General features: G+C 37.9%; 1 protein-coding gene across 1 annotated transcript in view; it reads right to left on the minus strand.

Moving 5' to 3' along the window:
• Positions 1-6,778: 6,778 nt before the first annotated feature.
• LRPPRC (leucine rich pentatricopeptide repeat containing) overlaps positions 6,779-21,957 on the minus strand; it is a 93,298-nt gene continuing 78,119 nt past the window's right edge. Inside the window, exons 32-38 of the mRNA XM_050894409.1 lie at positions 19,667-19,871; positions 17,342-17,481; positions 17,064-17,179; positions 14,007-14,081; positions 12,404-12,488; positions 8,606-8,748; positions 6,779-7,290 (exon numbers count right to left, since the gene is read on the minus strand). Of these exons, the coding sequence (XP_050750366.1) occupies positions 7,234-7,290; positions 8,606-8,748; positions 12,404-12,488; positions 14,007-14,081; positions 17,064-17,179; positions 17,342-17,481; positions 19,667-19,871 (821 nt within the window). The 3' untranslated portion in view covers positions 6,779-7,233. The remainder of the gene's footprint in view (positions 7,291-8,605; positions 8,749-12,403; positions 12,489-14,006; positions 14,082-17,063; positions 17,180-17,341; positions 17,482-19,666; positions 19,872-21,957) is intronic.

Genomic DNA, 21,957 nt, shown 5'->3' on the forward strand with positions numbered 1-21,957 from the left:
ACATAGTTTTCAACCTTGTTTTTACTTGCTGAATTTAGACAAATTTATAATGTTATTGATGACAGTGAGAAAGACACTCAAATGCAGAAATTGTATTCCTGGGCATAAAAACAATTGGAGCACAACATTTTATATGTACTATAGATGATGAAAAATATGGCTGTCATTAAAACTATAAAAAAAGATGGAAAACTAAAGGGCTTTTTAAAAAAAAATAATTTAACATTATATACACACATTTATTCATTGTCAGGTATCGCACTTGATCAGGGTTTTTTCCTCCTCCTTAGAACGCTGAACAGTTAACCAGGTGCAACACATGGTATTACTAGCTCTCTCACTCTGAACATTGTTTGAAACACAGGCCGAGTCAACAAAATCATGAAGGAAAGCAAAAACCTTGTTTAAGCAAAGTCTATGGATATATGGCTCCTCAGGGATTTTCCAATAAGCATACACTTTCTATTATATTTCCAATTTTTAGAGCGTTATTTTATTTACAAAGGGTTTCAAGGGCACTAAAAAGGGAGAATTGCTAGAGACAATCTAGATTTACAGTTGAGCTAACCTCCACACATGAACTGCTCAAGCCACTAGCTAAACTAATCAGAGGGAAATCCCAGGGAGCTCTGCAAGGAACAAGAGCAATTGCTTGATTTATTTTTGGTTTAGGCAGAAAGTTTTTCAGAGTACGGCTAGGTAGTGGGCTCAGCAACCTAACACAGTTGCTTTGGTTACAGCCTCACCTCCAGCTGCAACTTCAGTATCAGAACACGCAAAGAAATCGTAACAGCCCTAATGCTAAACACTGTCCCATATTCAGACTCATCTTTAGAACCACCCTGAATTACACTAATAATGCGTATATTCCTCCAGCTGCTTTCGTATTTGAGAAGTGTGAGGTTTAAGAGGCTGCTACAGGAACAAACTTCCTTTGGGATTTTTGGCACATGATGCTGCTCCTGTTTCTTCAGTTACCCAGCTGTAGTTACAGGAGTAGTACCATCATGACTCCCCATGGTGGAAAGGCATGAGACAACCAGGCTTGGCTCAGCAGCTCTGGCAAGTCCTTCACAGCCTCTTCCCTCATTGACTTGGGCTTAGCAGCCAACTCATCCTTAGTAGCCCTTGCTGCTGCCACTGCTTTCTTCTCCAGTGAACCTCAAGAAGTGGTTGAGGAGGAGACAGTGGGAGCCATGAGAAAGGCAAAGATCCACGGTGGTGCATCATCAACCACAACTGCCAGCGAGTCAAGGGCTGCTCCTTCCCCTCCTGGTCATTCACTCCCAATCCAACCAGGTCTAAGGCATCACACTGAAGCTGCCAGCTTTGTCTTCTTATTGCCACCCACAATACCAACCCTCATCCTTCCCACCTGTTATGGTTTAAGCCCAGCCGGCAAAGCACCACACAGCTGCTTGCTCACTCCTCCCCCCTGATGGGATGGGGAGGAGAAAATACAGCAAAAAAACCTTGTGGGTCAAGACAAGGACAGGGAGGGATCACTTACCACTTGTGGTCACAGGCAAAACAGACTTGATTTTGGGGAAAAAATAAACCAACTTAATTTGTTAAAAACCAAATCAGAGTAGAATGATGAGAAATAGAACTGTATCTTAGAAACACACCTTCCCCCCCGCCCCTCCTTTCTTCCCAGGCTCAGCTTTACTCCCAATACCTCTACCTCCTCCCAACCAGCGGAGCAGGGGGATGGGGAATGGGGGTTGCGGTCAGTTCATCCCACATTGTCTCTGCCTCTCCTTCCTCCTCAGGGGGAGGGCTCCTCACACTCTTCCCCTGCTCCAGCGTGGGGTCCCTCTCATGGGGGTCAGCCCCCCATGATCTTCTCCAACTCAAGTCCTTTCCACGCACTGCAGTTCTCCACAGACTGCTCCAGCGTGGGCTTTACTACAGAGTCGCGGCCTTTTCTGGGCCCAGCCACCTGCTCCACCATGGGGTCCTCCACGGGCTGCAGGGGAATCTCTGCTCCAGACCACCTCCTCCCTCTCCTCCATCTTCACTGACCTCGATGTGTGCATGGTTGTTTCTCTCACATCCCACTCCTCTCCTCACTGGAGCTCCTCTTCTTCTGCCATCTTCTTATTCCTCCATCTTACTCTCACACCACCTCCGGAGTTTTTTCCCCTTCTTAAATACGCTATCACACAGGCGCAACCACCATCGCTGATTGGCTCGGCCTTGGCGAGAGGCGGGTCCAGGTTGGAGGCAGGGAAGCTTCTAGCAGCTTCTCACAGGAGCCACCCCTGTAGCCCCTCCCTCGCTACACAAACCCCACACACCACCTAGGTATTTTCCCACTACTTCCAATCCCTTCAGAGTTCCTCTGCAGTGATCCTGTATTTTAACAACGACTCTTCATAGCCCCACTCCCATAAATAAAAACACAGCACCCAGCAAAACAGCCTTTCAGAGCCTTCTTCGACAACATCAAAGGAGGCTGGCCAGGCCGACCTCGCCCTGTCCACACCCCCCTGCTTTCCCTCCGGCCCAAACTGTTTTCTATCTAAAAGTCCACCCTCCTCTCCGCTATCTACAACTCTTCCCATAACTCCACTTCTCAGATTTGCCCTGGTCTCACGGACTATGTGAAGAACAGCAGATGCAAACTACTTGCAAAACCAAGAATTAAATTTGCTGCTGGTTTTCAAGACTCATCACTTTCACTGTGAGACACTGAGGTTCGTTGCTTTGTGAACCTTGAGTTCATTGGCACTTACAGCAGAGTGAAATAACTATGAGAAACACAGAACTACAAAGAGGTTTGGAGCTATCGCTGCAGACAATAGCAATTCTATAGATACCACTGCTTTATCACGGTGTTATAAGGGTAATCACATGAGAAACTGTGAAGCATTAGCCAATTGTAATATAGAGGTTTAAGAGCATCAGAGAGAAACCTTGCATTAATAGTTTTATCTAAAAGTAGATCAATGTGGAACCCCCGTCTATAGCAGGCACTGCATAAGACAGTTTCTATTATCTCATTTTCTTAATTACAGGAAACAGTGGAGAAAACTCAAACCTCAAACTTCCACATCTGCTCTTATTTCCATATCTAATGGGAAACGCAGAACTTTGCTCCTGTAGCTGAGGATCTGCACACTCATACTCAGAAAGATGCCCTTACATTACAGTCTCAGCTGGAGCCACTAACTTAAAGGGATATTGGGTTTCCTCTGATTATTGATTCACAGAAGTACTGGCAAACCACCAGAGGCTGCAGCCATTCTGGAAAGGAAGTATCTTTTTGCAGTTGACTTTACACAGAAATTATGAGAATAATTTTAAGAAACGCACAGTAATCTTTGCTAAAAAAGGCTAAATTCAATGACAGTCTCAGCTTTTTTCTTACATGCTTACTTTTTTCACCTTTACAGCAACAATATACTGGTGCAGGAAACTGGGCATTCCTTCTAGATGCTGACAGATTTCTCACACTGAACAGCAAAACCTCCTGGTCACATCCATCACTTCTGTCACTTCCTCCTCTGCTGTGTTCCTGGAGAGCCTGGAAGCACCACACCTTTGAGAAAAGCAATAAATATGGTAGTACTCTGGTGACCATGTTTCCAGTCTATTTCTGTTTCAATATGGACACTCGTGATCCTACCTTCACTGGCAGGATCCTCCCTTGTTACTGTGAACTGCAGCTGGAATCCTGCTGACTCAGGTACTCAACCTATAAAAACCTTCTGAGCTGTCACTGCCAAAGACACAATCTATTCAAGCCACTCCGTTTTAAAAAACGTATTAAGAAAGTCTAAAGGCAGCTACTAACCTACCAAGCTACATTTCTTGCTATAGAAAAGGGCCTCAGGAGACAATGAGCTGAACGAACTGTTTTAGTAGATAAGGATAGCACTACAGCATGTAATTATCATGCTGCAAAATGACTATATTGGTAGTTAACAAGGAAACTTTTCCCATGTTGAGCTCAAAAACCAAAAAGCACCCTCCTCCTGCCCCTACCTCAAGGGGAGTGGGGTAAGGAGGTGAGTCCATAACGTGGCACAGGGCACAGAAGTGAGATTAAGTCATCTCAATTCAAGCAGCAAGCTTTTTCCAGTTCTCTCAACCCCAATCAAGACACACTATTATGCAAACACACACACGCTCCCATAATTTGCTTTTTATAGTAACATGTCAGGTCATTTCATGTCAGCACACTCTCTGCTTCCCACGGAAGCCTCTGGAAAAGCATGCTCCTATCTCACAGACACCGCACCTGGTCTGGATCTTGTGCAATCCCAGTTATCCACTAGCCGGTGGCAAATAATTCTTTTCTGCTTTAAAGGGGTGCGTGCTATGGTCAGTATGACAGAGTACGTTTGGTATCTGGACTAATAAATCACCGTGACAAGTTTGCAAGACTGCCATTCTGCATTTTGTCATCTTACAAGTTTCTTTCTTTGAATATGAAGAAAGAAATAATGAAACTGCCTACTTATTTGGTGAAGAAACACTAACCACCTAAACTGCATTTTTCTTCATGCTTGAAATGGCTGAGTCTCAGCACACCAATGCACAAGAAATATCATTTCAAGCGTATTCTAGAAGAGTCAGCACAAATGCCGATTCTGCAAAACCTTCCTGGTACAACCTTGTTTCAGACAGAGATGATTGTGTCCCAGAGTGGCACAAATCCCTCATTGTCCCACATCTTAAAGACAGGAGAGACTGCACTTCTCTGTGTAATCATTCCTTAACTGTACACAAAACATTTATTGGAACAGAAAATCAGAAATATTATCACACAATGGCAGTCTTTGCCTATCCTTTGAATAATCTCTGCCTTCCCACCTCTGCCACAAGGCTCCATGGGCCTGGGCTATTGCAACATGATCCCAAATAATAAGCATGCACCTTTACCCATTACCCTGTCATTGCTGCCACGAAACCCTGGTACTGTTTGGTCTCAAGCTCCTGCAGTGCCTTACTGATGTTTAATCGGCTCAGTAGCCGACTCATTCAGCCCATAACTTTCCATGAGGTCACTCAAAATGCAATTTCAGAGCTGAAAACACTTTAATTTCTATTCTTCAGTGACAGGCTATGAAATTTACTTTCCATTTCCACAATTGCAACTATTAAATTATAGGGCATTATTCTGTTACGAGTTCAAGTCAAACCAGTTAGAAGAAAAACGTGTAGATGCTAACTAGTACTAGTTCTGCATGGTGAGACGTCATGCATGGGCACTAGCAACATGCAGCCATGCATCTGGTTGTGGTGTTGTATGCTTCTTTTCTGCCTCGGAAGGCAGCAGCCAGTGAACACAACCCAGCAGTATCACAGCACAGACTGATGACAGATGCAGCACCTGCCAATCAATTGCACCAGGTCCACAACCACATGAGATTCCACCTCCTTGTCAAAGAGGTAGTTAAGATCTAGAGATCTGCTGTTAACTTCCTCTGTGATGACCTGGTGTTTGCTTCAAGTAATATTCTCTTCCTTATCCTATGTGCTAGCTTAGCTCAAAAAGCATACAGGCCCATTGCCTCCAGTTATGCTCAGACGTGACTCCACTTACAGGAATACGGCTACCGCTGTGAAACTGAGAGATTCACGAGATGACCTCTAAAAACAAGAGCTGTGGCACTAGAGAAAGGGTTGCCAACTAGTTGACACAGTCTTCAATTATGCTGCTATTACACTGAAACACATGTAATGTAGCTGGAGCTTTAGAAAAAAGAAACATCTCCATTTGTGAAAGGAAATAAACTGAGTACTGCCTAGGCTTGCTTTCAGATAGGGCACACAACCATTAGGCTATGAATGAAATTTCAAATGTTAATGCCTTATCTTGACAACCCAGGAACAAAGGGTGTCAGACGGTTAGAGCCACGTCGGTGCAGTACGTTGCCGAGTCTACGCTTCTGAAGTAATGAAGGTCATCGTAAAACCACACCACCAATGGAGCAGACACAGCTAGGATTCATCCAGTTTGTTTGGAAAACGAAACTTTACCACTCTCCTCAGCCTCTGACTGGTTACACCTCATTTTTTAAGTATAGCAGGAATTTTCTGTGTATTTGTAAATATACTAGTTAATGAATTGGAAATTTTACTCTAAAAATTAGGTCCCAATTTTTTTCTAACTTTGACACATTCAGATTACTGTACAAGTCTTTCAAAATTTCACCAAAACCTTGCGTGCACGCATGAATTTTTAATTACCACAGTGTTGCCTATGTGGGAGAAGCTAAGAAAGATACGGTTAACTGAAAATGTAAAGATTAATAAATGAAGTTATTAAACGCACAGAAATAAGCTATCATTTCATTAAAACCTGCTTGAAGTACTGCATAGGCACCGTATTCCATTTGTTATTCCAATGTGTACATTAGTCAGTTTCCATCATTATTCACAGAGATAACAGATGTATTTCCTATGTATTCTTTCATCTTCGTAATTTATAAGTGTCTTATTTTCATGATCCCACAACTCTGGACTGTAAAACGTCACATCAGAGTAGGTTTACGCCCACATTTATACAAATAAAGCACGCCCACCAGTCTCCCAGCAAGTAAAAACTGCTACCCCTGCAAATAATGGGCACTGCTTTGTTTAAAAGGAATGTTTTCATGGATATGCAGTTCTTGTATCCATAAAATTAACTGGACTAAGTTACGAGAATGAATTAAAGATGCTATAAAACTACAACACACAAGCTAGTGTAAAAGGTCGAAGTATTTTGTCTTTACCTATAATATCGAATGCCCTAACAAGATACTTAACACAAGTACATTTAGGAGAAATCTAAAAAAGATGTGTTTATTTTCTGCGTAGATACAGATGAATCCTGAAGATGATCTTCTTTACCCTTCTACTTTCACCCCGAAGTACATTGACCAGACAAAGAACAACAAAGGATAAGACAGTTTGCTTAAGTTACAGTTACATACACCTCTAGCAACTTTCTTGATATACATATATTTGGTGAATCAACAGCAGCCAAAACACAGTTCAGGTTACAGCAGATCATACATCAAAACAGAAAGAGTCTAGAAAGCTGCATCTTGATATTTCATTAGCAATTTTAACAGCATTTCTATTAATGAATGTTTCTATCAATTACAGCTATGGAAAGTGCTGTTTAAACACAGATTTATGGTAAAAATTACACAGAACAACATGCTTTTTAAAATTTTTATTGAATGTAATATTTAAACTATTTCATAAACAACTAAAGCATAAGAGACTGACTGCTCATGAGGCTTCCAATCTTCTTTTCCTCCATTTTTCCACATAAAACTTGAATGTCTCCTATAAATAGAGTGGAATAAACAAGTTCAACATTGTTTCAACTGAAAAGTTACTAATTCTGAACAAAGTCTTATGTCCTGACAAAAGTGAAATCTATTATTCTCTGTCATGCAAAACTAGATCTGTATTGAAGTCTGTATAATTAAGAGAAATACCAGAGAGAGAATAAAAGGAAAACCTTGCCAAAAATGCATAATGAAGCTTCTATTACAAAATGCAATAGTATAATCAATTTCATTTTAAAAATGAAAATACTTTTAAACTGCAATCTGCAATTGTGTCAAAAAAATTATGAGACACTTTTAAAGACCAAGCTGCATTAGAGAAAAATTGAACAGGGAAATCAGACAATGAATCATTTCAGTGACTTTGACAAAACACTCGTATTTTCACTAGCTACATGTAAGAAACAGGCATTCTAGGTTTTAAATTTACACAGTCCAAATAAAAATTCAGATTATAAATTATGTCAAGGTTGCAGAAAAAACTCCACAGCTGTTAAAAGGCTAAATCAAATATTTTATGCCAAATTTTTCTCTAATTCTTTGCAAAATGAGAAAAGAAAATCACATTTATCACGAAGCAATATGGAGAAACAGCATATAATCAGGTCTTTACAGAACTATAGAAAAACACTTATTTTAGAATATAAAAAGCGGCTAGAAAATGGCAATAAAAAGTTTGCTTAGACAGGGAAAATACAGTAAGTCTTTAAAGTCTGCTTTGCTAAAATGGTACTAGTAGACTATTAGTCAAAGGAATGATGCGAAAGAAGTATTTACAGTCTTGACAGATTTAGTGTCGTGCCACTTGTCACCCTCAAATAAGATGTATTTGCACAGTTGCATATATCTATTGGCAAGGCAGCTAGAAGCAAAGCTGCAATAGAAAAATAATTCCTACAGTTCTAAAATCCCATCCTACTAAAGCAGCAACTTGGACTAGATACAAAACGGGTAATTAATGAAAACTAAAACCCATTAATTGTTAATGAAATACACATTCTATAAGCCTTTTAAAGTTCAATTGCTTAGATAAATGCTCCAAGGACATTTGATAAAGGTACACCTGTAGATGAGTGCCTGATAAGGATCAGGTAGTTTAAATATCATAAGCCCCAAGAGGTTTTATTTCCTCAAGTCAAATCCAATGCAAGATTACTATAGCTCCTACAACAGTCAGTACTTCATACATTACCTCCTTTGAGGAGTCTCTGCAGAAATCTAATCCCTATGTAATTATTCATGCAATTTGTTTTATTAACACTGAACATACACAATTCTGCAGATCTATTTCTTAATTAGGAAATACTCACAGGGGGTTCAGTGAAAGGGACAGGCTCTCCTACTTTCTTCAGAAAAGCTGCTGAAGATTTCAGAGATAGCTCGTGCAGCTGTATATTCTTCGCTTTTGTTTTCTCATATATAGCCTTTACAGAAGCAACATCTCCATCCAATTCTGAAGAAAAAAAAATAAAAACCAAAAAACCCCCCAGTGGTTCAGTGTTCCCCTTTTCACCTGTTTCCATGATGTCACACATTCCTACTACTTGCCAAAACATATTCTAAATATTTTAATATACAATATTCCAAATATTCTGGATATTCTTCATATACTACTGACAATTCACATAAGAGAACAGAACATACAGCCATTCTAGCTTTCCTTTTTATTTGAGGCTGGATGATCAATTCCTTCAAGCATGTGCTGGAACCAGAAAGGAGTAGGAGCTGCACAGTGAGAACACACCACTCTAGGATGTCAGATACAGAGCCATATGCCTCTTTCTGAAGCAAATGATAAAAAACCAAAAACAAAAGCTAAAACAAAAGCCACTCAAGTTCAGCATGTGAGAACTCTAGAACAGAATTTTATTCCCTTAAGTAAGGGCAGCATATTGTTACAGTTACAGGTGCTGGCTACATCAAAACTATAACCTAAAGGTCCAAAGAAAACAAAGGTCACGTGCTCATTTTGGAACAGAAACCTATTTTATCCTATTGAGCAGAAGAAAATTTTTGCTGACCCACTAACACTATGACAAACCTTAACTGTTTAGGCAACCACTAACATTTTTCTGGATATTCCATAAAAGGCATCATCCCCTGCAACAGGTTCTAACTAATCCATTCTTCATTTATTTAAAGCACTATTCACTTCTAGCTGTAGAAGAGTGGAGTATATTTCTCCTTCCTCTGAAGTGGGAGAGGGGAGAAACTCCTCCTTCTACATTGACTCATGCTTAATCATAGACTTTTCTGCTGCTCAGACATTTGCTTGAGAAGCATCAGGATGAAATTGAAGTGACCTCTGACAGTTTCACTGTTATCCTCAGGGTCCTAGAAGCAGTACAACAGTTCCTAGTGCCTTGTGAACAACAAGGAAGCCATCACGTCCAGTTAAATGCATTCTCCCAAGCAACAAAATGAAAACATCTGCAGTATGGGAGCTGTCTCAGGTTCTTACTTGTTCACATTTGGAAACACCATCTTCACAACCATAGGGGCTACAAAAACAATGGTTCTTAAAGAACAAAAAGCTTTAATTACGCAGAAGTGGATAGCTTGTGTCCCTTTCTCATGAGGAAAAGCCTCCCACTCACATCTGGCAAGTGGCTGAGCTCCTTTTTGAATGTGGGAGGCTACTGCAGAAACTGCACAAAGTGACTGTTTAATGAAAGCCTAATACAAATCATTAACTTTCTATTTCTTTAAAATAGATGTATTTATTGTATGGAAAACAAAAAAGAAGAGCCAATCCTTAGACTGCGTTTAATGGATCATGCAAATGTGATTTTACATATTTCCTTTTCCTAGAAGGTATACAGCAAAGGATTATGCATCTCACCAGATGAAGAAAATCTAGTCTTGGCAGTGGACCATATCTCAGGACAAGGAAAGGAGTACATGTCCCCTTATTTGTTCAGTCGTGGATGTCTGATATATGATCAGACTTCTTTCAGCTGTGATCTATAGTCTACTATATCTTCGCTAAACACATAAACAATTACCATTTTATTTGTCCATTTATTTTGATAACTAGCAACAGTAACCAATTGTAGTAATGGTACTCTTATCTTTCATTCCCCTTTCTAATTAACAATGGACCTGACAAGAGAATCATTTGTTCTCTAGAAAATGATGATACTACAAGGTTGGACTTGGCCCAAAATGAGAAATCTTGTTTTAAAGCTTAGTAACTGCAAAATGAAAAAAACAAAAATAAAATCTTTTATTTAAAAGATCTTATTTCTAGCCGTCTTGGCTAGAACACAACCTAAGCACAGCCTTCTAAATTTCAGATGTGCTAAGTATTTTGCTGATGATCGTTTTAACAGCCAAATGAAACTAACACACTCACCACTGCAGAAAGTAGCAAAAATGGAAGAGAAGGGATGAGGGGAAGAGGTAGCTGAATTGCTGTTCATGTGTACAGGTCTGTACATATTATACACGGTGGGGACAGAATACAGTCAATGCCCCTGAATATCCTAAGAGTAGGACAACACCTTATTTCCTTAAAACAGAAAGACGCAATAGAAAATGCAAAGATACCCTAGTACAACTCACCCAGCCCAGCCCTGGTAAAGTGGATCAAGTAACTGATGTGCACTCTTCTACCCGATAGAGGAGTGGAATCAATGTCTCATACAGGTGAGATGCTTGTACAGAATAACCTGCGAACAGCTTTTAAAACTCTTCATGCTGGTACTGACTGTCTCCTCTAGAACTTGCTACGAGCCAGCTACGTCTCTGCCTAAAGAAACTACAGCAACCATCTGTTCACATACAGTGTAGCTTCACATGTTGAATACACTCTAACCACTGTTTTAGGTATAATAGAGCGATTGAGTCTCTGCAATCTCTTTATGAAATTGTTGTACTATGATGTAGTTGGAAAGGATATTAAAAAAACTAATTAGTTCACTTAAGGAATTTTTACTGAGGTAAAAGCAGTAAAGGGCTAATGATAGTGTAAGGAAGCAAGTACAGTGCTGGTGACAAAAGGGGTTTTTTTGTTTTATAAAAACATATTGGAAAACTTACCCTGCTGTGAATGAAACTATGGGGCTAAACAATTTTGGTAGTGATTGCCGTTTTGAACGTTACTAAGCAAGTGAATTTTCTAAGTTAGATACTACATCATGAGAACTTCTACAACTTGATTCAAATACAGTGAAGTTCGTATTCTTTTAACACCATACCGTGGATTTGGGTTTGAAGTGTTTTACTTAATTATTCCTATTTATCTCCTCTGTGATAGATAGGAGCACAAGGGCTTCTGTCATTATATCTTTTTGCTTGTAATACAGGTGTGAAGAGTATTTACTCCCTCTAATAAAACTGGAGGACCATATCAGAGTACACAAGACAAAGGACACGACAGCACAGAAATGCAAGCTTCCAACTCGGTATTGCCATAGGGGCTATATGTCCTGGTTTTTCAAGAGTGAGTGTTGCAAAATAAACATATTTAAATAAGCAACTTGATTTTTTAGAGCTGTTCCTCTCTGACTTCAACTATAAAAAGAACTGATTAGCACTTCAAATCAACTATTTAGGTAAATCCAAATGAAGGCATCTGGAATATTAACTTTGGCTAAATTAAAAAAGGTATAAAGAATCTACACTAATAACAATAAGGTCCTTGCACATTACTGATAGAACTAATCACTTATGATTTTGAAACACACACATAAAAGGAACCAATATACTTACTACATGTTTTGGGGGAAAAAAGCTAGATTCATTTTAAAAGCCATTCATTTCTACAGTATTTCTCTCCATGGGCTAGGATGGATTCTTTTTTATTCTGTGAAGCCCCTACTTAGCCTCTATTGTAGCAGTATCCTTTAATTTAATACAGCTCCTTTTGTAAAGGATTCAAGGCTTGGGTCAGTTGGTTGCTTTTCCAGCCTAATAGCTAGGATAGTATACAGACCCAACAGACTTAAACAACAAAAACCCCAGCCAAAGCCCCCACCTCTTTGTGGCTCAAACTGTAAAACAAGTTACACAATGTAGATCCTACTCCCCTTTCTAAGGGTTTCCATGACCTTTCTGAATGTCTCAAGAGTTCTTACTGAAAAACTATTCCAAGGAGAGTAAATTACCATAACATCTCATGAGGTAATGGTATGCAATTTCCGTATCTAGATGCTCAGGAATCAGTTCTAGAAGTGTCTCGATCTTCTTTGCCTATGAAATTTAATGCACAGACAAAAAGAGCATTAACTTCAAATCTTAAAGAACAAAATAAAATCGCCAAAGTTAGAATAATTATTTCAGATCTTTTAAGTGAAATGAACTGTACTGATAACAAGGAATGGACTGTGCAACTGAAAGGAGACATAGTAACTTCCTTCCCAAAATTTCATATGCAGATATGAAATAGTCAAAGAAATCAGGCACAAAATAAACCAAACAAAATATGGGACTAAAATCCATACTCAAGAAGTCTAAACATTAGTTTCTCAATTTTTTTTTTTGAAGGAAGCAAGTCATATATTAGTGAGATTATGTCAGGATTTCAACCAATTTAAAAAAAAATGCAAACCACTCAGCAGCCTTCACTGACCTAGAGGTCAATGGTAGCTATGGTCAGTGTTTAGAAGAAGTCAGATCACTAACTACTGTGCTTAAATTTGGAGCCTCCCTCCCTCAACCTCTGATTCCAGTTTCAAAAACTCTCAGGTCTTGAATTAAAGCAAGTTTATAGAAATTATTAACATCTTTATCGCATACTACTAACTTCTATGTGTTACTGAATTTTCAGCTTGAAAAGTGAGAAAATTTCAAGCTTTTTAATTTCTTCTACAGACACCAAAAGATGGTGTTTACCATCATATTCATCACTTCAACAGAAGAACTTTTAATCTGTGAGTATTTAATGGCAATTTCCACAAAACATAAATGTGCATTTTCCCTCATTTGAAAAGTATTTATTCTAGTCTGTGTATTAACTGTCTCCTGATGCTGCTCCTCTATGACAGAGATATCAAAGTGGTTTTGCATGCGTGTGTGTGTCTTGGGGTTTTTTTGCTGTTGTTCAGTGTTGGGGTTTGGGGGGGGGGGGGGGGGGGGGGTTGGTTGGGGTTTTTTTTGCTGTGTGGTTTTTTTGTTTTTTGTTTTTGTTTTTTTTACTTTGAGGGGGGTATATGAGGAGGGAGGGACAGGAGTAGAGCACGCACATAAACGAGGGCATTTCGAATTACACGGAATGAGCACAAAGTCAGGTATCTAAACAGATGCTCAAACTAGATACATGCCCAAACCACCATAACAAGTAATATGAAATGTGTCTTTTAATGTAAACATAGAGGCATTTTATCATTAGAGAGAGGCTGAGGTTTTAACTTGCATTTATATTCATACAATGTAGCCAACAAAATAAGTACTTTCAGCTTGCGATACGGAACTGGATAATGCAGTAATACATTTAAAGTACAATGTTCGTAGGATATAAAGCATAACATCAAAAATGCAGGAAATTACTGAAACGATAGAAAAATATTAACTACACCCTCCTTTCCATCATGCTCCATAAAGTAAACTGTTCCTTTAAATATAACCAGCTCTGCAAATTAACCTCCTCCCTCGCCGAGAAACCTGGTAAAGCTGTCAACTGCGGAGTTCAAGATCCAAAACACTTCAACAAAGGTTGATGAAACAGTATTTTGCTACATATACAATGATATACATGAAAAAATATTATACCTGTCCAGGTTTAGATGCTGATCGAGCCATAAAGCTCACTAAAGTTCTCTTCTCCTCAACTAATGCACCACACCTCTAAAGAAAAAGAAATAAATAATGTAGCAGTCATGAGTAGGTTAGTGAAAAACAAAATGATTAAGGTGAAAATTTCCAATTACGGATGTTTAAAATAATATAGTAATATATTACCTATTTACAAGGTAAATAATCAAACATGAGTTTGGAAAAAAACCCCCAACACCACTGAACACAGGAAACAAGTTCATTTCATGCACCATTTGGTAAACATTGTTTTTAAAATGGTAGGTATAAAGTTTGTTTAAAACAAAAGGGGAAAGAATTAAACTAATACTTCAACATACCACAAAAATGAGGTTTAGGACTGCAAAAGAATGAAAAAGAGAAACACTATTCCTCTCCAATTATACTGCCAAGCATTCACAAGTGAGCTAGGGATCATAAGGTTAATTATACATTTAATAAGGTGTCAGGGAGATAACTGCTCGTTTCTTTATAAAAATTAAAATGTACAAAGCAAGTTCTCTTTAAAGTATAATTACCTACACTTATGCATACAAAGGACTGATTTCAATCTCTCTATTTTATAAAAGGCTTTCACTGCAATAGACAGTGCTTGAGAGAGAGAAGTTGAACTTAAAAAAGTTTGAGACAGACCAGATAAATCAAAAAAATCTATCTTTAGAAACAAGGGCAAAATAAAATATACAAGACAATATTTTAGCGTATGTTCCTCAAAGGTGTTGGTCTTAAAATTCTTACAAAGCACAGTGCCTTTTACCAGCTCTAAGACATTTTATCAGTACCAAAATGCACAGGAAGAGGAGAATATTGTGCATATAAAAATAGACATACCATGAATTTACTACATTCAATTAGTATTTTAGACATATGCAAAGAAGAAATTTTCATTTATGCCATTATGAATGTACTGTATGTGTAATATGGTTTGACAAACTCTTTAAGGTCCAGGTGAAAAGGTGTGAAGCCTCATTTCATCAGGCAAACTAAGACAAAAATGTACCCATAGTGTTCTGACAAAAAATTGCTTTATGGTGATAAACAGAGGTGCAATATTCATGGGAGAAACTTGAAACATTTTATTACTGATTCTAGCCATTCTCACCTACTGTCAGTAGGTGCTCTGAGAGGAAAGAGACAGTCTAGTTGGAGAAATGTTTTCCACAGCCCCCTTTCATGCTGAAATATCAAACCACTTTTGACTTTTGTCAGTAAAAGCATTCTCCCTCCAGATAGTACAAAAGACACTGTTGCTGTTTCTTGAACTTTCTATATAGACGCTTACATAAATTTTTGAAAGCAAGGATTCTCTGTGTGTCTACTAGTATTTCAGATTATTACAAGCAAAATAATTCATTTAGATTGTAGTTTACTTTTGAAGAAAATAACAATGGACAGTGATTACTACTATCTTCTAGTTACCTATTAGTAGAATATTTGATCCACAATAGCTGTCAAGAACATTTAACACAACTGAAAGTTTTTCCTGCACCATATAAAAACCAAATTTTCTCATACACAGAAGTTTCAACTCAAGCTTATCTGTGAATGTCCACTTAACATGAAATATTTTAAAATTATCCCCCAAGATATAGCGTATACAATGTTATTTCAAGTATGCTATAGAGCTATGAATTTAATTCCAACAGTTTGATGCTGTTGTAATAAGAAGTTTTAGGAACATATGAATGGAAATTATTCCATGTCTTGAAAAATTTTAAGAACATGTAGATTTTACTTAAAAACGCAAACCCCCCTATCTTCACAAAAGCAAGAAATTGTAATCGATTTTTCATTCCCTCATTCAATTTTATTCATTTCAATCAAAGAGCAACCAAAAAATCAGGAAGAGTAAAATAACTTGAGATTTTTTTGCATTTTGATGTTTCATGCTATATAGCAAGAGGATTTTATATCAAAATTGTAGTCTCCTTTTAATTTAATACTCAGATGACCAGTTAGGCAAAGCAATAAAAGTAATATTCCAGAGCAGGGAACACACAAATAATACACCTTGCACTGTAGCAGAAGTAACTGAACACATTTGTTGGTATGCATTCTTCTCAAAAAATGGTCTTGGCATATCATAAAATATCTGATGGATGAAGCAGAGCTTTTTCTTTAACAGCTTAAAATACTTAGGAACTGGTAAATGAGTAGCATGCACTACCAGGAGATGGTAAGAGGCCTCAATTTGAGGCCAGAGCCTATGCACACAGAACAATCTGCAGAATCGGCGTGACTGCTGGACTGCCACCTGCTGGGATGAGCCTCCCTGACGGAGCCTGTTTGTGCACGCTGCCAGCGGCAGCTCCCATCACCCACAGTTCATCCCACCTCTGGCTCGGCTCTGTCTTTAGCTCTGTACAAATGGCATGAATGCAGCTGTCTCGTTCCTTGAAGATCGCTAACTCAGCTGAGACTGTGGCCCAGACACCACCATTTGTCTTTTAATGCATCTGTGACACTCAAGTTAATAGAAAGCAAATTCAGCTCTTAATAAACCTTCAATACAGCATACACAATATTATAGCAACCAAGTGAAATAAGGTTCATGGAAAGCAAACATTGCCTGCTTCTGGTTTGCAAACTGCACGGCTGTAAGATATTATTATGTTTACAGTACTTACGAAACTATGTGAGAAATTGCGAGGAAATGGTTTGCAAGAAGCAACTGCTGTCTAGCAGAAAACTTATAAAAGAATATCTGCTTTGGAATAAAGCAAATTGGAATGGAATTTCAGTCATGGAAAAGAAATGGAATTCCAAGCAATATACAAGTCTTCCTTTATTTCCTTCAGGTTGTTAGAAGACAAAAAACCTGACTCTGGCACCCACTACTACTTTTAGTACTAGCTCACAGTTTGGAGTAGTCTAAACTGTGCTACTGCTACTCACACTGTAATTCAAAAGCATACGAGTGCTAGCCTATGCTATACAACACCTCTTTTTGACAATTTCTCAGTTAACCTTTGAAGAGCTCTAAGCATTTCTGTACCTCTCTTGTTATGTCATTACCTGTATCAGCGATCTGGCATCATCCACTCTGTCTGCACTGACATATTGAAGGAAGAGATCTGTGACAGGTCTGTAAATTCCAAACTGACTGGCCAGTCGTTCTGCCATCACACCAACTGCAAAATGATAGGTACATAAGGAAAATCTTTGATTGAAAAGCCACTTTTGTAAACTTCACAGGCATGATTTATGCTGACTGAGCAGGTTTTACATGTAATAGCTCTTTCATACCACCTCTGTCTAGTCAGAATATTTAAATATCATTGCAATTAACTTACATTTTTCCAAAGCTGGTTCTAATCCTTCCTCAGAAACCTTTCTTAACAAATAGGAAATATTTTTGACAGCTTGATCAGGATTCTGTGCACCAGAGATAAGCAGAGGCTCAAGGTATTCCACGGCAGTATCAAGGTCATTGCTAGGAAAAGAGATTGAACTGGCTTAGTTTCTGAAATCAAGATTTCTAAACCTAAAGAAACAATTATATTAAAGTTTTTGTTTTCTACATTAAACTTATATTTCCCAGGAATGGTTGAGTACCTACAACTTCATTCAGATATTGTAAAAGTGAAACCATTTATGACTGAATGAATAAACCAACCCATAAATAAAATTTTAATGACCTTTGACCTGTACAAAGCCTAAGTAATTTTGACACACTTTTTTCCTCATTAAGAAAGAAGAGTTCAGCTAGCTGCTTTAGGAAAATCTGTTCTGCAAATCCAGAAGGCAAAATCAAAACATTAACGGAAGGTATCTGAATAATTAATGCATGCAACTCAAGTATTTTTTTAAATGCTACTCAATTAATTATTTACCCAATTTTTCCCATGCTTGCCTTTTTGGATGCAAAAGACAATGTCGTTTGGTCAGTACCTTTGTCTAAACACTTTTAATCTTATGGCTTAAGTATAGCAAATGCTAATAAAATAATGCAGGAAGTATTCATCAAAACGTAAACTCTACTTCTAGCATTCTAAAAAAGTTCAAATGACAACATCTCTTATCAGTCCACTCTAAAACCTAATTTAATTGAAAAAGAAATCGGAGCATGATGACTGCTTTTAGGTGAAGCAGAAATACAGCACATTTGAAAGCTATGAAAAATGCTTTGAAAACTGTATCAGAAACATGCATCTACCAATAAATGAACAGGTATTAAAAATATGTGTAAGGATCTGTTTTTCATAGTTCTCAAGGTACAGCTTGCAAGATATTTAAGAATATATAAGGTGCATATCATTTATGCTGCTGCTAAGTCTTTTCATACATCCAAGCTAGTTTTGGAATGGGAAAAGAAAAGTTGATGCTGCTTAAATAACCTGTGCCTGCATACAACAATTTATTTATTCTTGTCACCAATCTACATCTTAAGAACGTAGCATGACTTTGCAACACTTTTATGACATGGAAATACAGGAAAATACGCAGCTTATGAGACAAATCCTGAAGTACTTCTCCTATTTGAAGTGTTTATCTTAGGCAAAAGTCAATGCACTAGAACTGTGTGCCAAGGACCACTCGGATCTAAGTATTTACAGGATCAGTCCTTTAAAGACAGATTGTTTTCCAGTGGCAGAAAATATAGTGAGCTCACTACTGGAACTGGCCTGCATGGCTCTCCTTCAATTCAAGTCCTCTTGCTGTTCCAAACACTTCAGTGACTATTCTCTCTGGTCTGGCATGCCTGAGGTGATCAGGTATCTGTTACGTACTACACAGTTCTACAGCTTTCCTGCCGAGTTAGACACAGGAGCTCTACCTGATGAAACGGGTTTGAAATAAAACAACAGAATATGTAGGATTCCTGAAGACTGGTTCCTGCAAAGCATATTTGAGAAGTTCATATTATGCCCTTTCTCCCAGAAGTGCTTCCCCCATGCAGTTTTATACAAAGGATAAACTAGCACAGTACCAATGTACCAACTAAAACAAAAATGTTAGGCAGAACATGATACTGAATTGAACAGTTGAATCAAATGATACTCAAAGTGTGGGGATAATTATCATGATCAAAACTGTGGCCTAAAACAGCATAGCAGCCAATTCTTTATAATTCTGACAAAAAAAATATAAAACCACTCCACAGATATGCCGGCTTTCACATTTTGAGGGTAAACAATAATATTTTGTCATTTCAACTACTGGAGCAGGTAGCAGATTTTTGTTTCCAAACAAGTATTATATGCATAATCTGTGGGTGCTAAGTTCCAAGATTTTTTATATTGATGAAGTAATTCAATTTTACATTCAGATTTCATAGGGCTTTTGATCTAACACCAAGGAGAACACTTTACATGAAGTGTAATATGTTAGAACAAAGGTATCAAAGCTAAATTACACCACCAGAGAAGACCTTATGCTCTCCCAAATGCTTCATGTATGCATACATGCTATCCCTGTATTTCATTAAATGATTTTCAACCCCAAATGTGTTTGGGAAACGATACCAGAACAGAACTGCACAGCACACTGCTCAACTTGACCAGAATTTTAACATCTAGGACACTATAAGAATGGAAACAGAATGAAATGGATAATGCAAGGGATCTCCCACCACTCTCCATAAAAGAATTACATATACTAGTCCTAGAAATACTTACTTTTTAGTATGAGCTAACGCAATAGCATTAGCAATTAGTGAGGCAGATACACCAATTGATTTTGTGATGTCTTCCAGCATGTTTTTAAGTGCTTGCAGGTTCTTTAGATCTCCTTTTTCTGCCAGAGTCTGAGTGAGCGCAATAACTGCTGGTCTAGTAGGCAACAAGCCACTGTCAAGCATTCCTTTTAAAACAGCCATGGCATCTAACAACAGTAAAAAAATAAGGGAAAAGGAAATCAGATTTTAGTTCAGAAGGCAACTATGCTGCTGGCATCATTAACCCTACCGTTTTAAATACAGGTACAGAAAATAATTCTCTTGCTGAACTTAAGCCTCAAAATTGCTATAGTCAATTATAACTTGAATATACACACACAAAAAAACTTTCAACAGTAATTCAGGTTAAAATGCTGCAACATTTGCTCAATAAAAAGTATTAAGATACTTTTAACATTTAATTAATTTTAGTATCCAGCTCAAGGAAAGCAGCTGTGTCATAAATGTCCTCCCTTATGACCTTAAAGTCATGACCTTTCCAGCTTGCTTTTTCTCCAAACTATAATCAATTTTACTAAAACCCAAAAATGTTGCATACTTAAGAATAAATATAGTTTAAAAATGTAATTCATTATTGAAACGGCTAAAGTCTAGTATCCAGATTTGTCTTTTTAAGTGTGCACCAAAACTTTGTTTACCAACTTTTAATCTTTAAATAAAAGCATGGGACACAACTCTCCATATAAGAACAAAAATAAACTCAAAACTGGACAGTTACCTCAAGAACTCCTAACATTATAGCAATTACCTATGTTAAAAACACACAAAATCAATCTCCTGTCTGTCTGCCACAAATTCCCCAAACCCACCGCAGATGAAGTCACCCTCATTTCTCTAACCAGAATTCTTGTCAATTTACATTATACATGAGCAAACACACACAGACAGACTTGCCCCTCTGGTAAAATCTCTTACTCCTTACCAGCATAGGCAGGATTAATCACAGATAATAATTATAATACCAAGGGATAACACTTCTAACATAATGTACACCCACTTGAACTCCACAGCATTAACATTCCAATTCAATATGCAGGTACTGCAGAAACCAAATATTACTTTTTACAAGAGAGGAAGAAAAAACATCCTGTATGCCTAACCTTCCCTTCACAGCAAATGTTCTTTCTGCACATACCCCTCTTCCCCCCCCCTCCTTTCTTTTTAGGGGAAAAAAAGAAGCAATACATCAGGGGCAAGATTCCCGTAATTTAAAAAGCAAACTTAAAACACATGCTAAGTTCAAATTCTCTCCTGACTGTAAGTGTGGACCTCCCTTTAGCATGGAGCCGTGACCAGCCTTCTCAAGAACAAGGACGCAGAAAGATTTGAAAGTTGCACGTGTGCAGCACTACTGCAAGATATTAAGTACTAGTAGCACACTGGATAATTCTGCTGGTATCTCTTCTTTTTTTTCTTACGCAAAACCACTCATTACTACTACTCTGAACTCATAATTTAATCCTTTGATTTTTCAGTACTTAAAAGCAGGTAACTCCGTGCTTATGAAAACTGACCATTTATTTTTTAAAAGACTTTCCTATAAACATTGCAAATTCCCTACCGTGACACTCAAGTTCTGACTCTTAAAGTAACCTGTGTTTTACCAAGTTCTTGCTAGAAGATATTAGAGCTCTTATGAGTATATTTAGGGACCTACATAAAAACTTTTAACTATACCACATTACACAGCAAAGAATGATGGTGAACTATATGAGGAAGTGATAAAGCAAGCAAGTTTTACACAAGTGAAAGCCATCACAGGATGTAGGTCAAATGGAGCTCACCAACAAAAAGACTGTGCCCAAAAATTTTCGGTGTAATCTATGAGCCTCAGAAAATGACCAGTATGGTTGAAACATTTAGTAGCTTGCATTTTCAAGGCTTCACTTACAAAAAGAGAAGCAGTATCTTTCAAATTAAAATAGAAACAAGGATTAAGTCTGACTATTCAATTAAATTACCAAAGTAAAGCTTGTTCAATGCACAAGATAACAGAAAATATAATTTTGCCAAGCAATGTAATTCCACAGACTTCTTGAGAAACTTTGTATTGTGCAAAAAGAAACATTTTTAGAGTACAGCAAGGGACAGGGGTTGATGTGACAGAGAATTTAGTATGCTAGCTAAAAAGAAATCATGTAGTTAGCGCAAGAGATTGGCAGAATATACAAACATCAGTGATGTTCTGAAGAGGGGAAGATTCTTGGTGTGTAATACTTAGCAAGAACTGGC

This window comes from Gymnogyps californianus, chromosome 3, assembly GCF_018139145.2.
Source record: "Gymnogyps californianus isolate 813 chromosome 3, ASM1813914v2, whole genome shotgun sequence".
NCBI classification, from domain to species: Eukaryota; Metazoa; Chordata; class Aves; order Accipitriformes; family Cathartidae; genus Gymnogyps; species Gymnogyps californianus.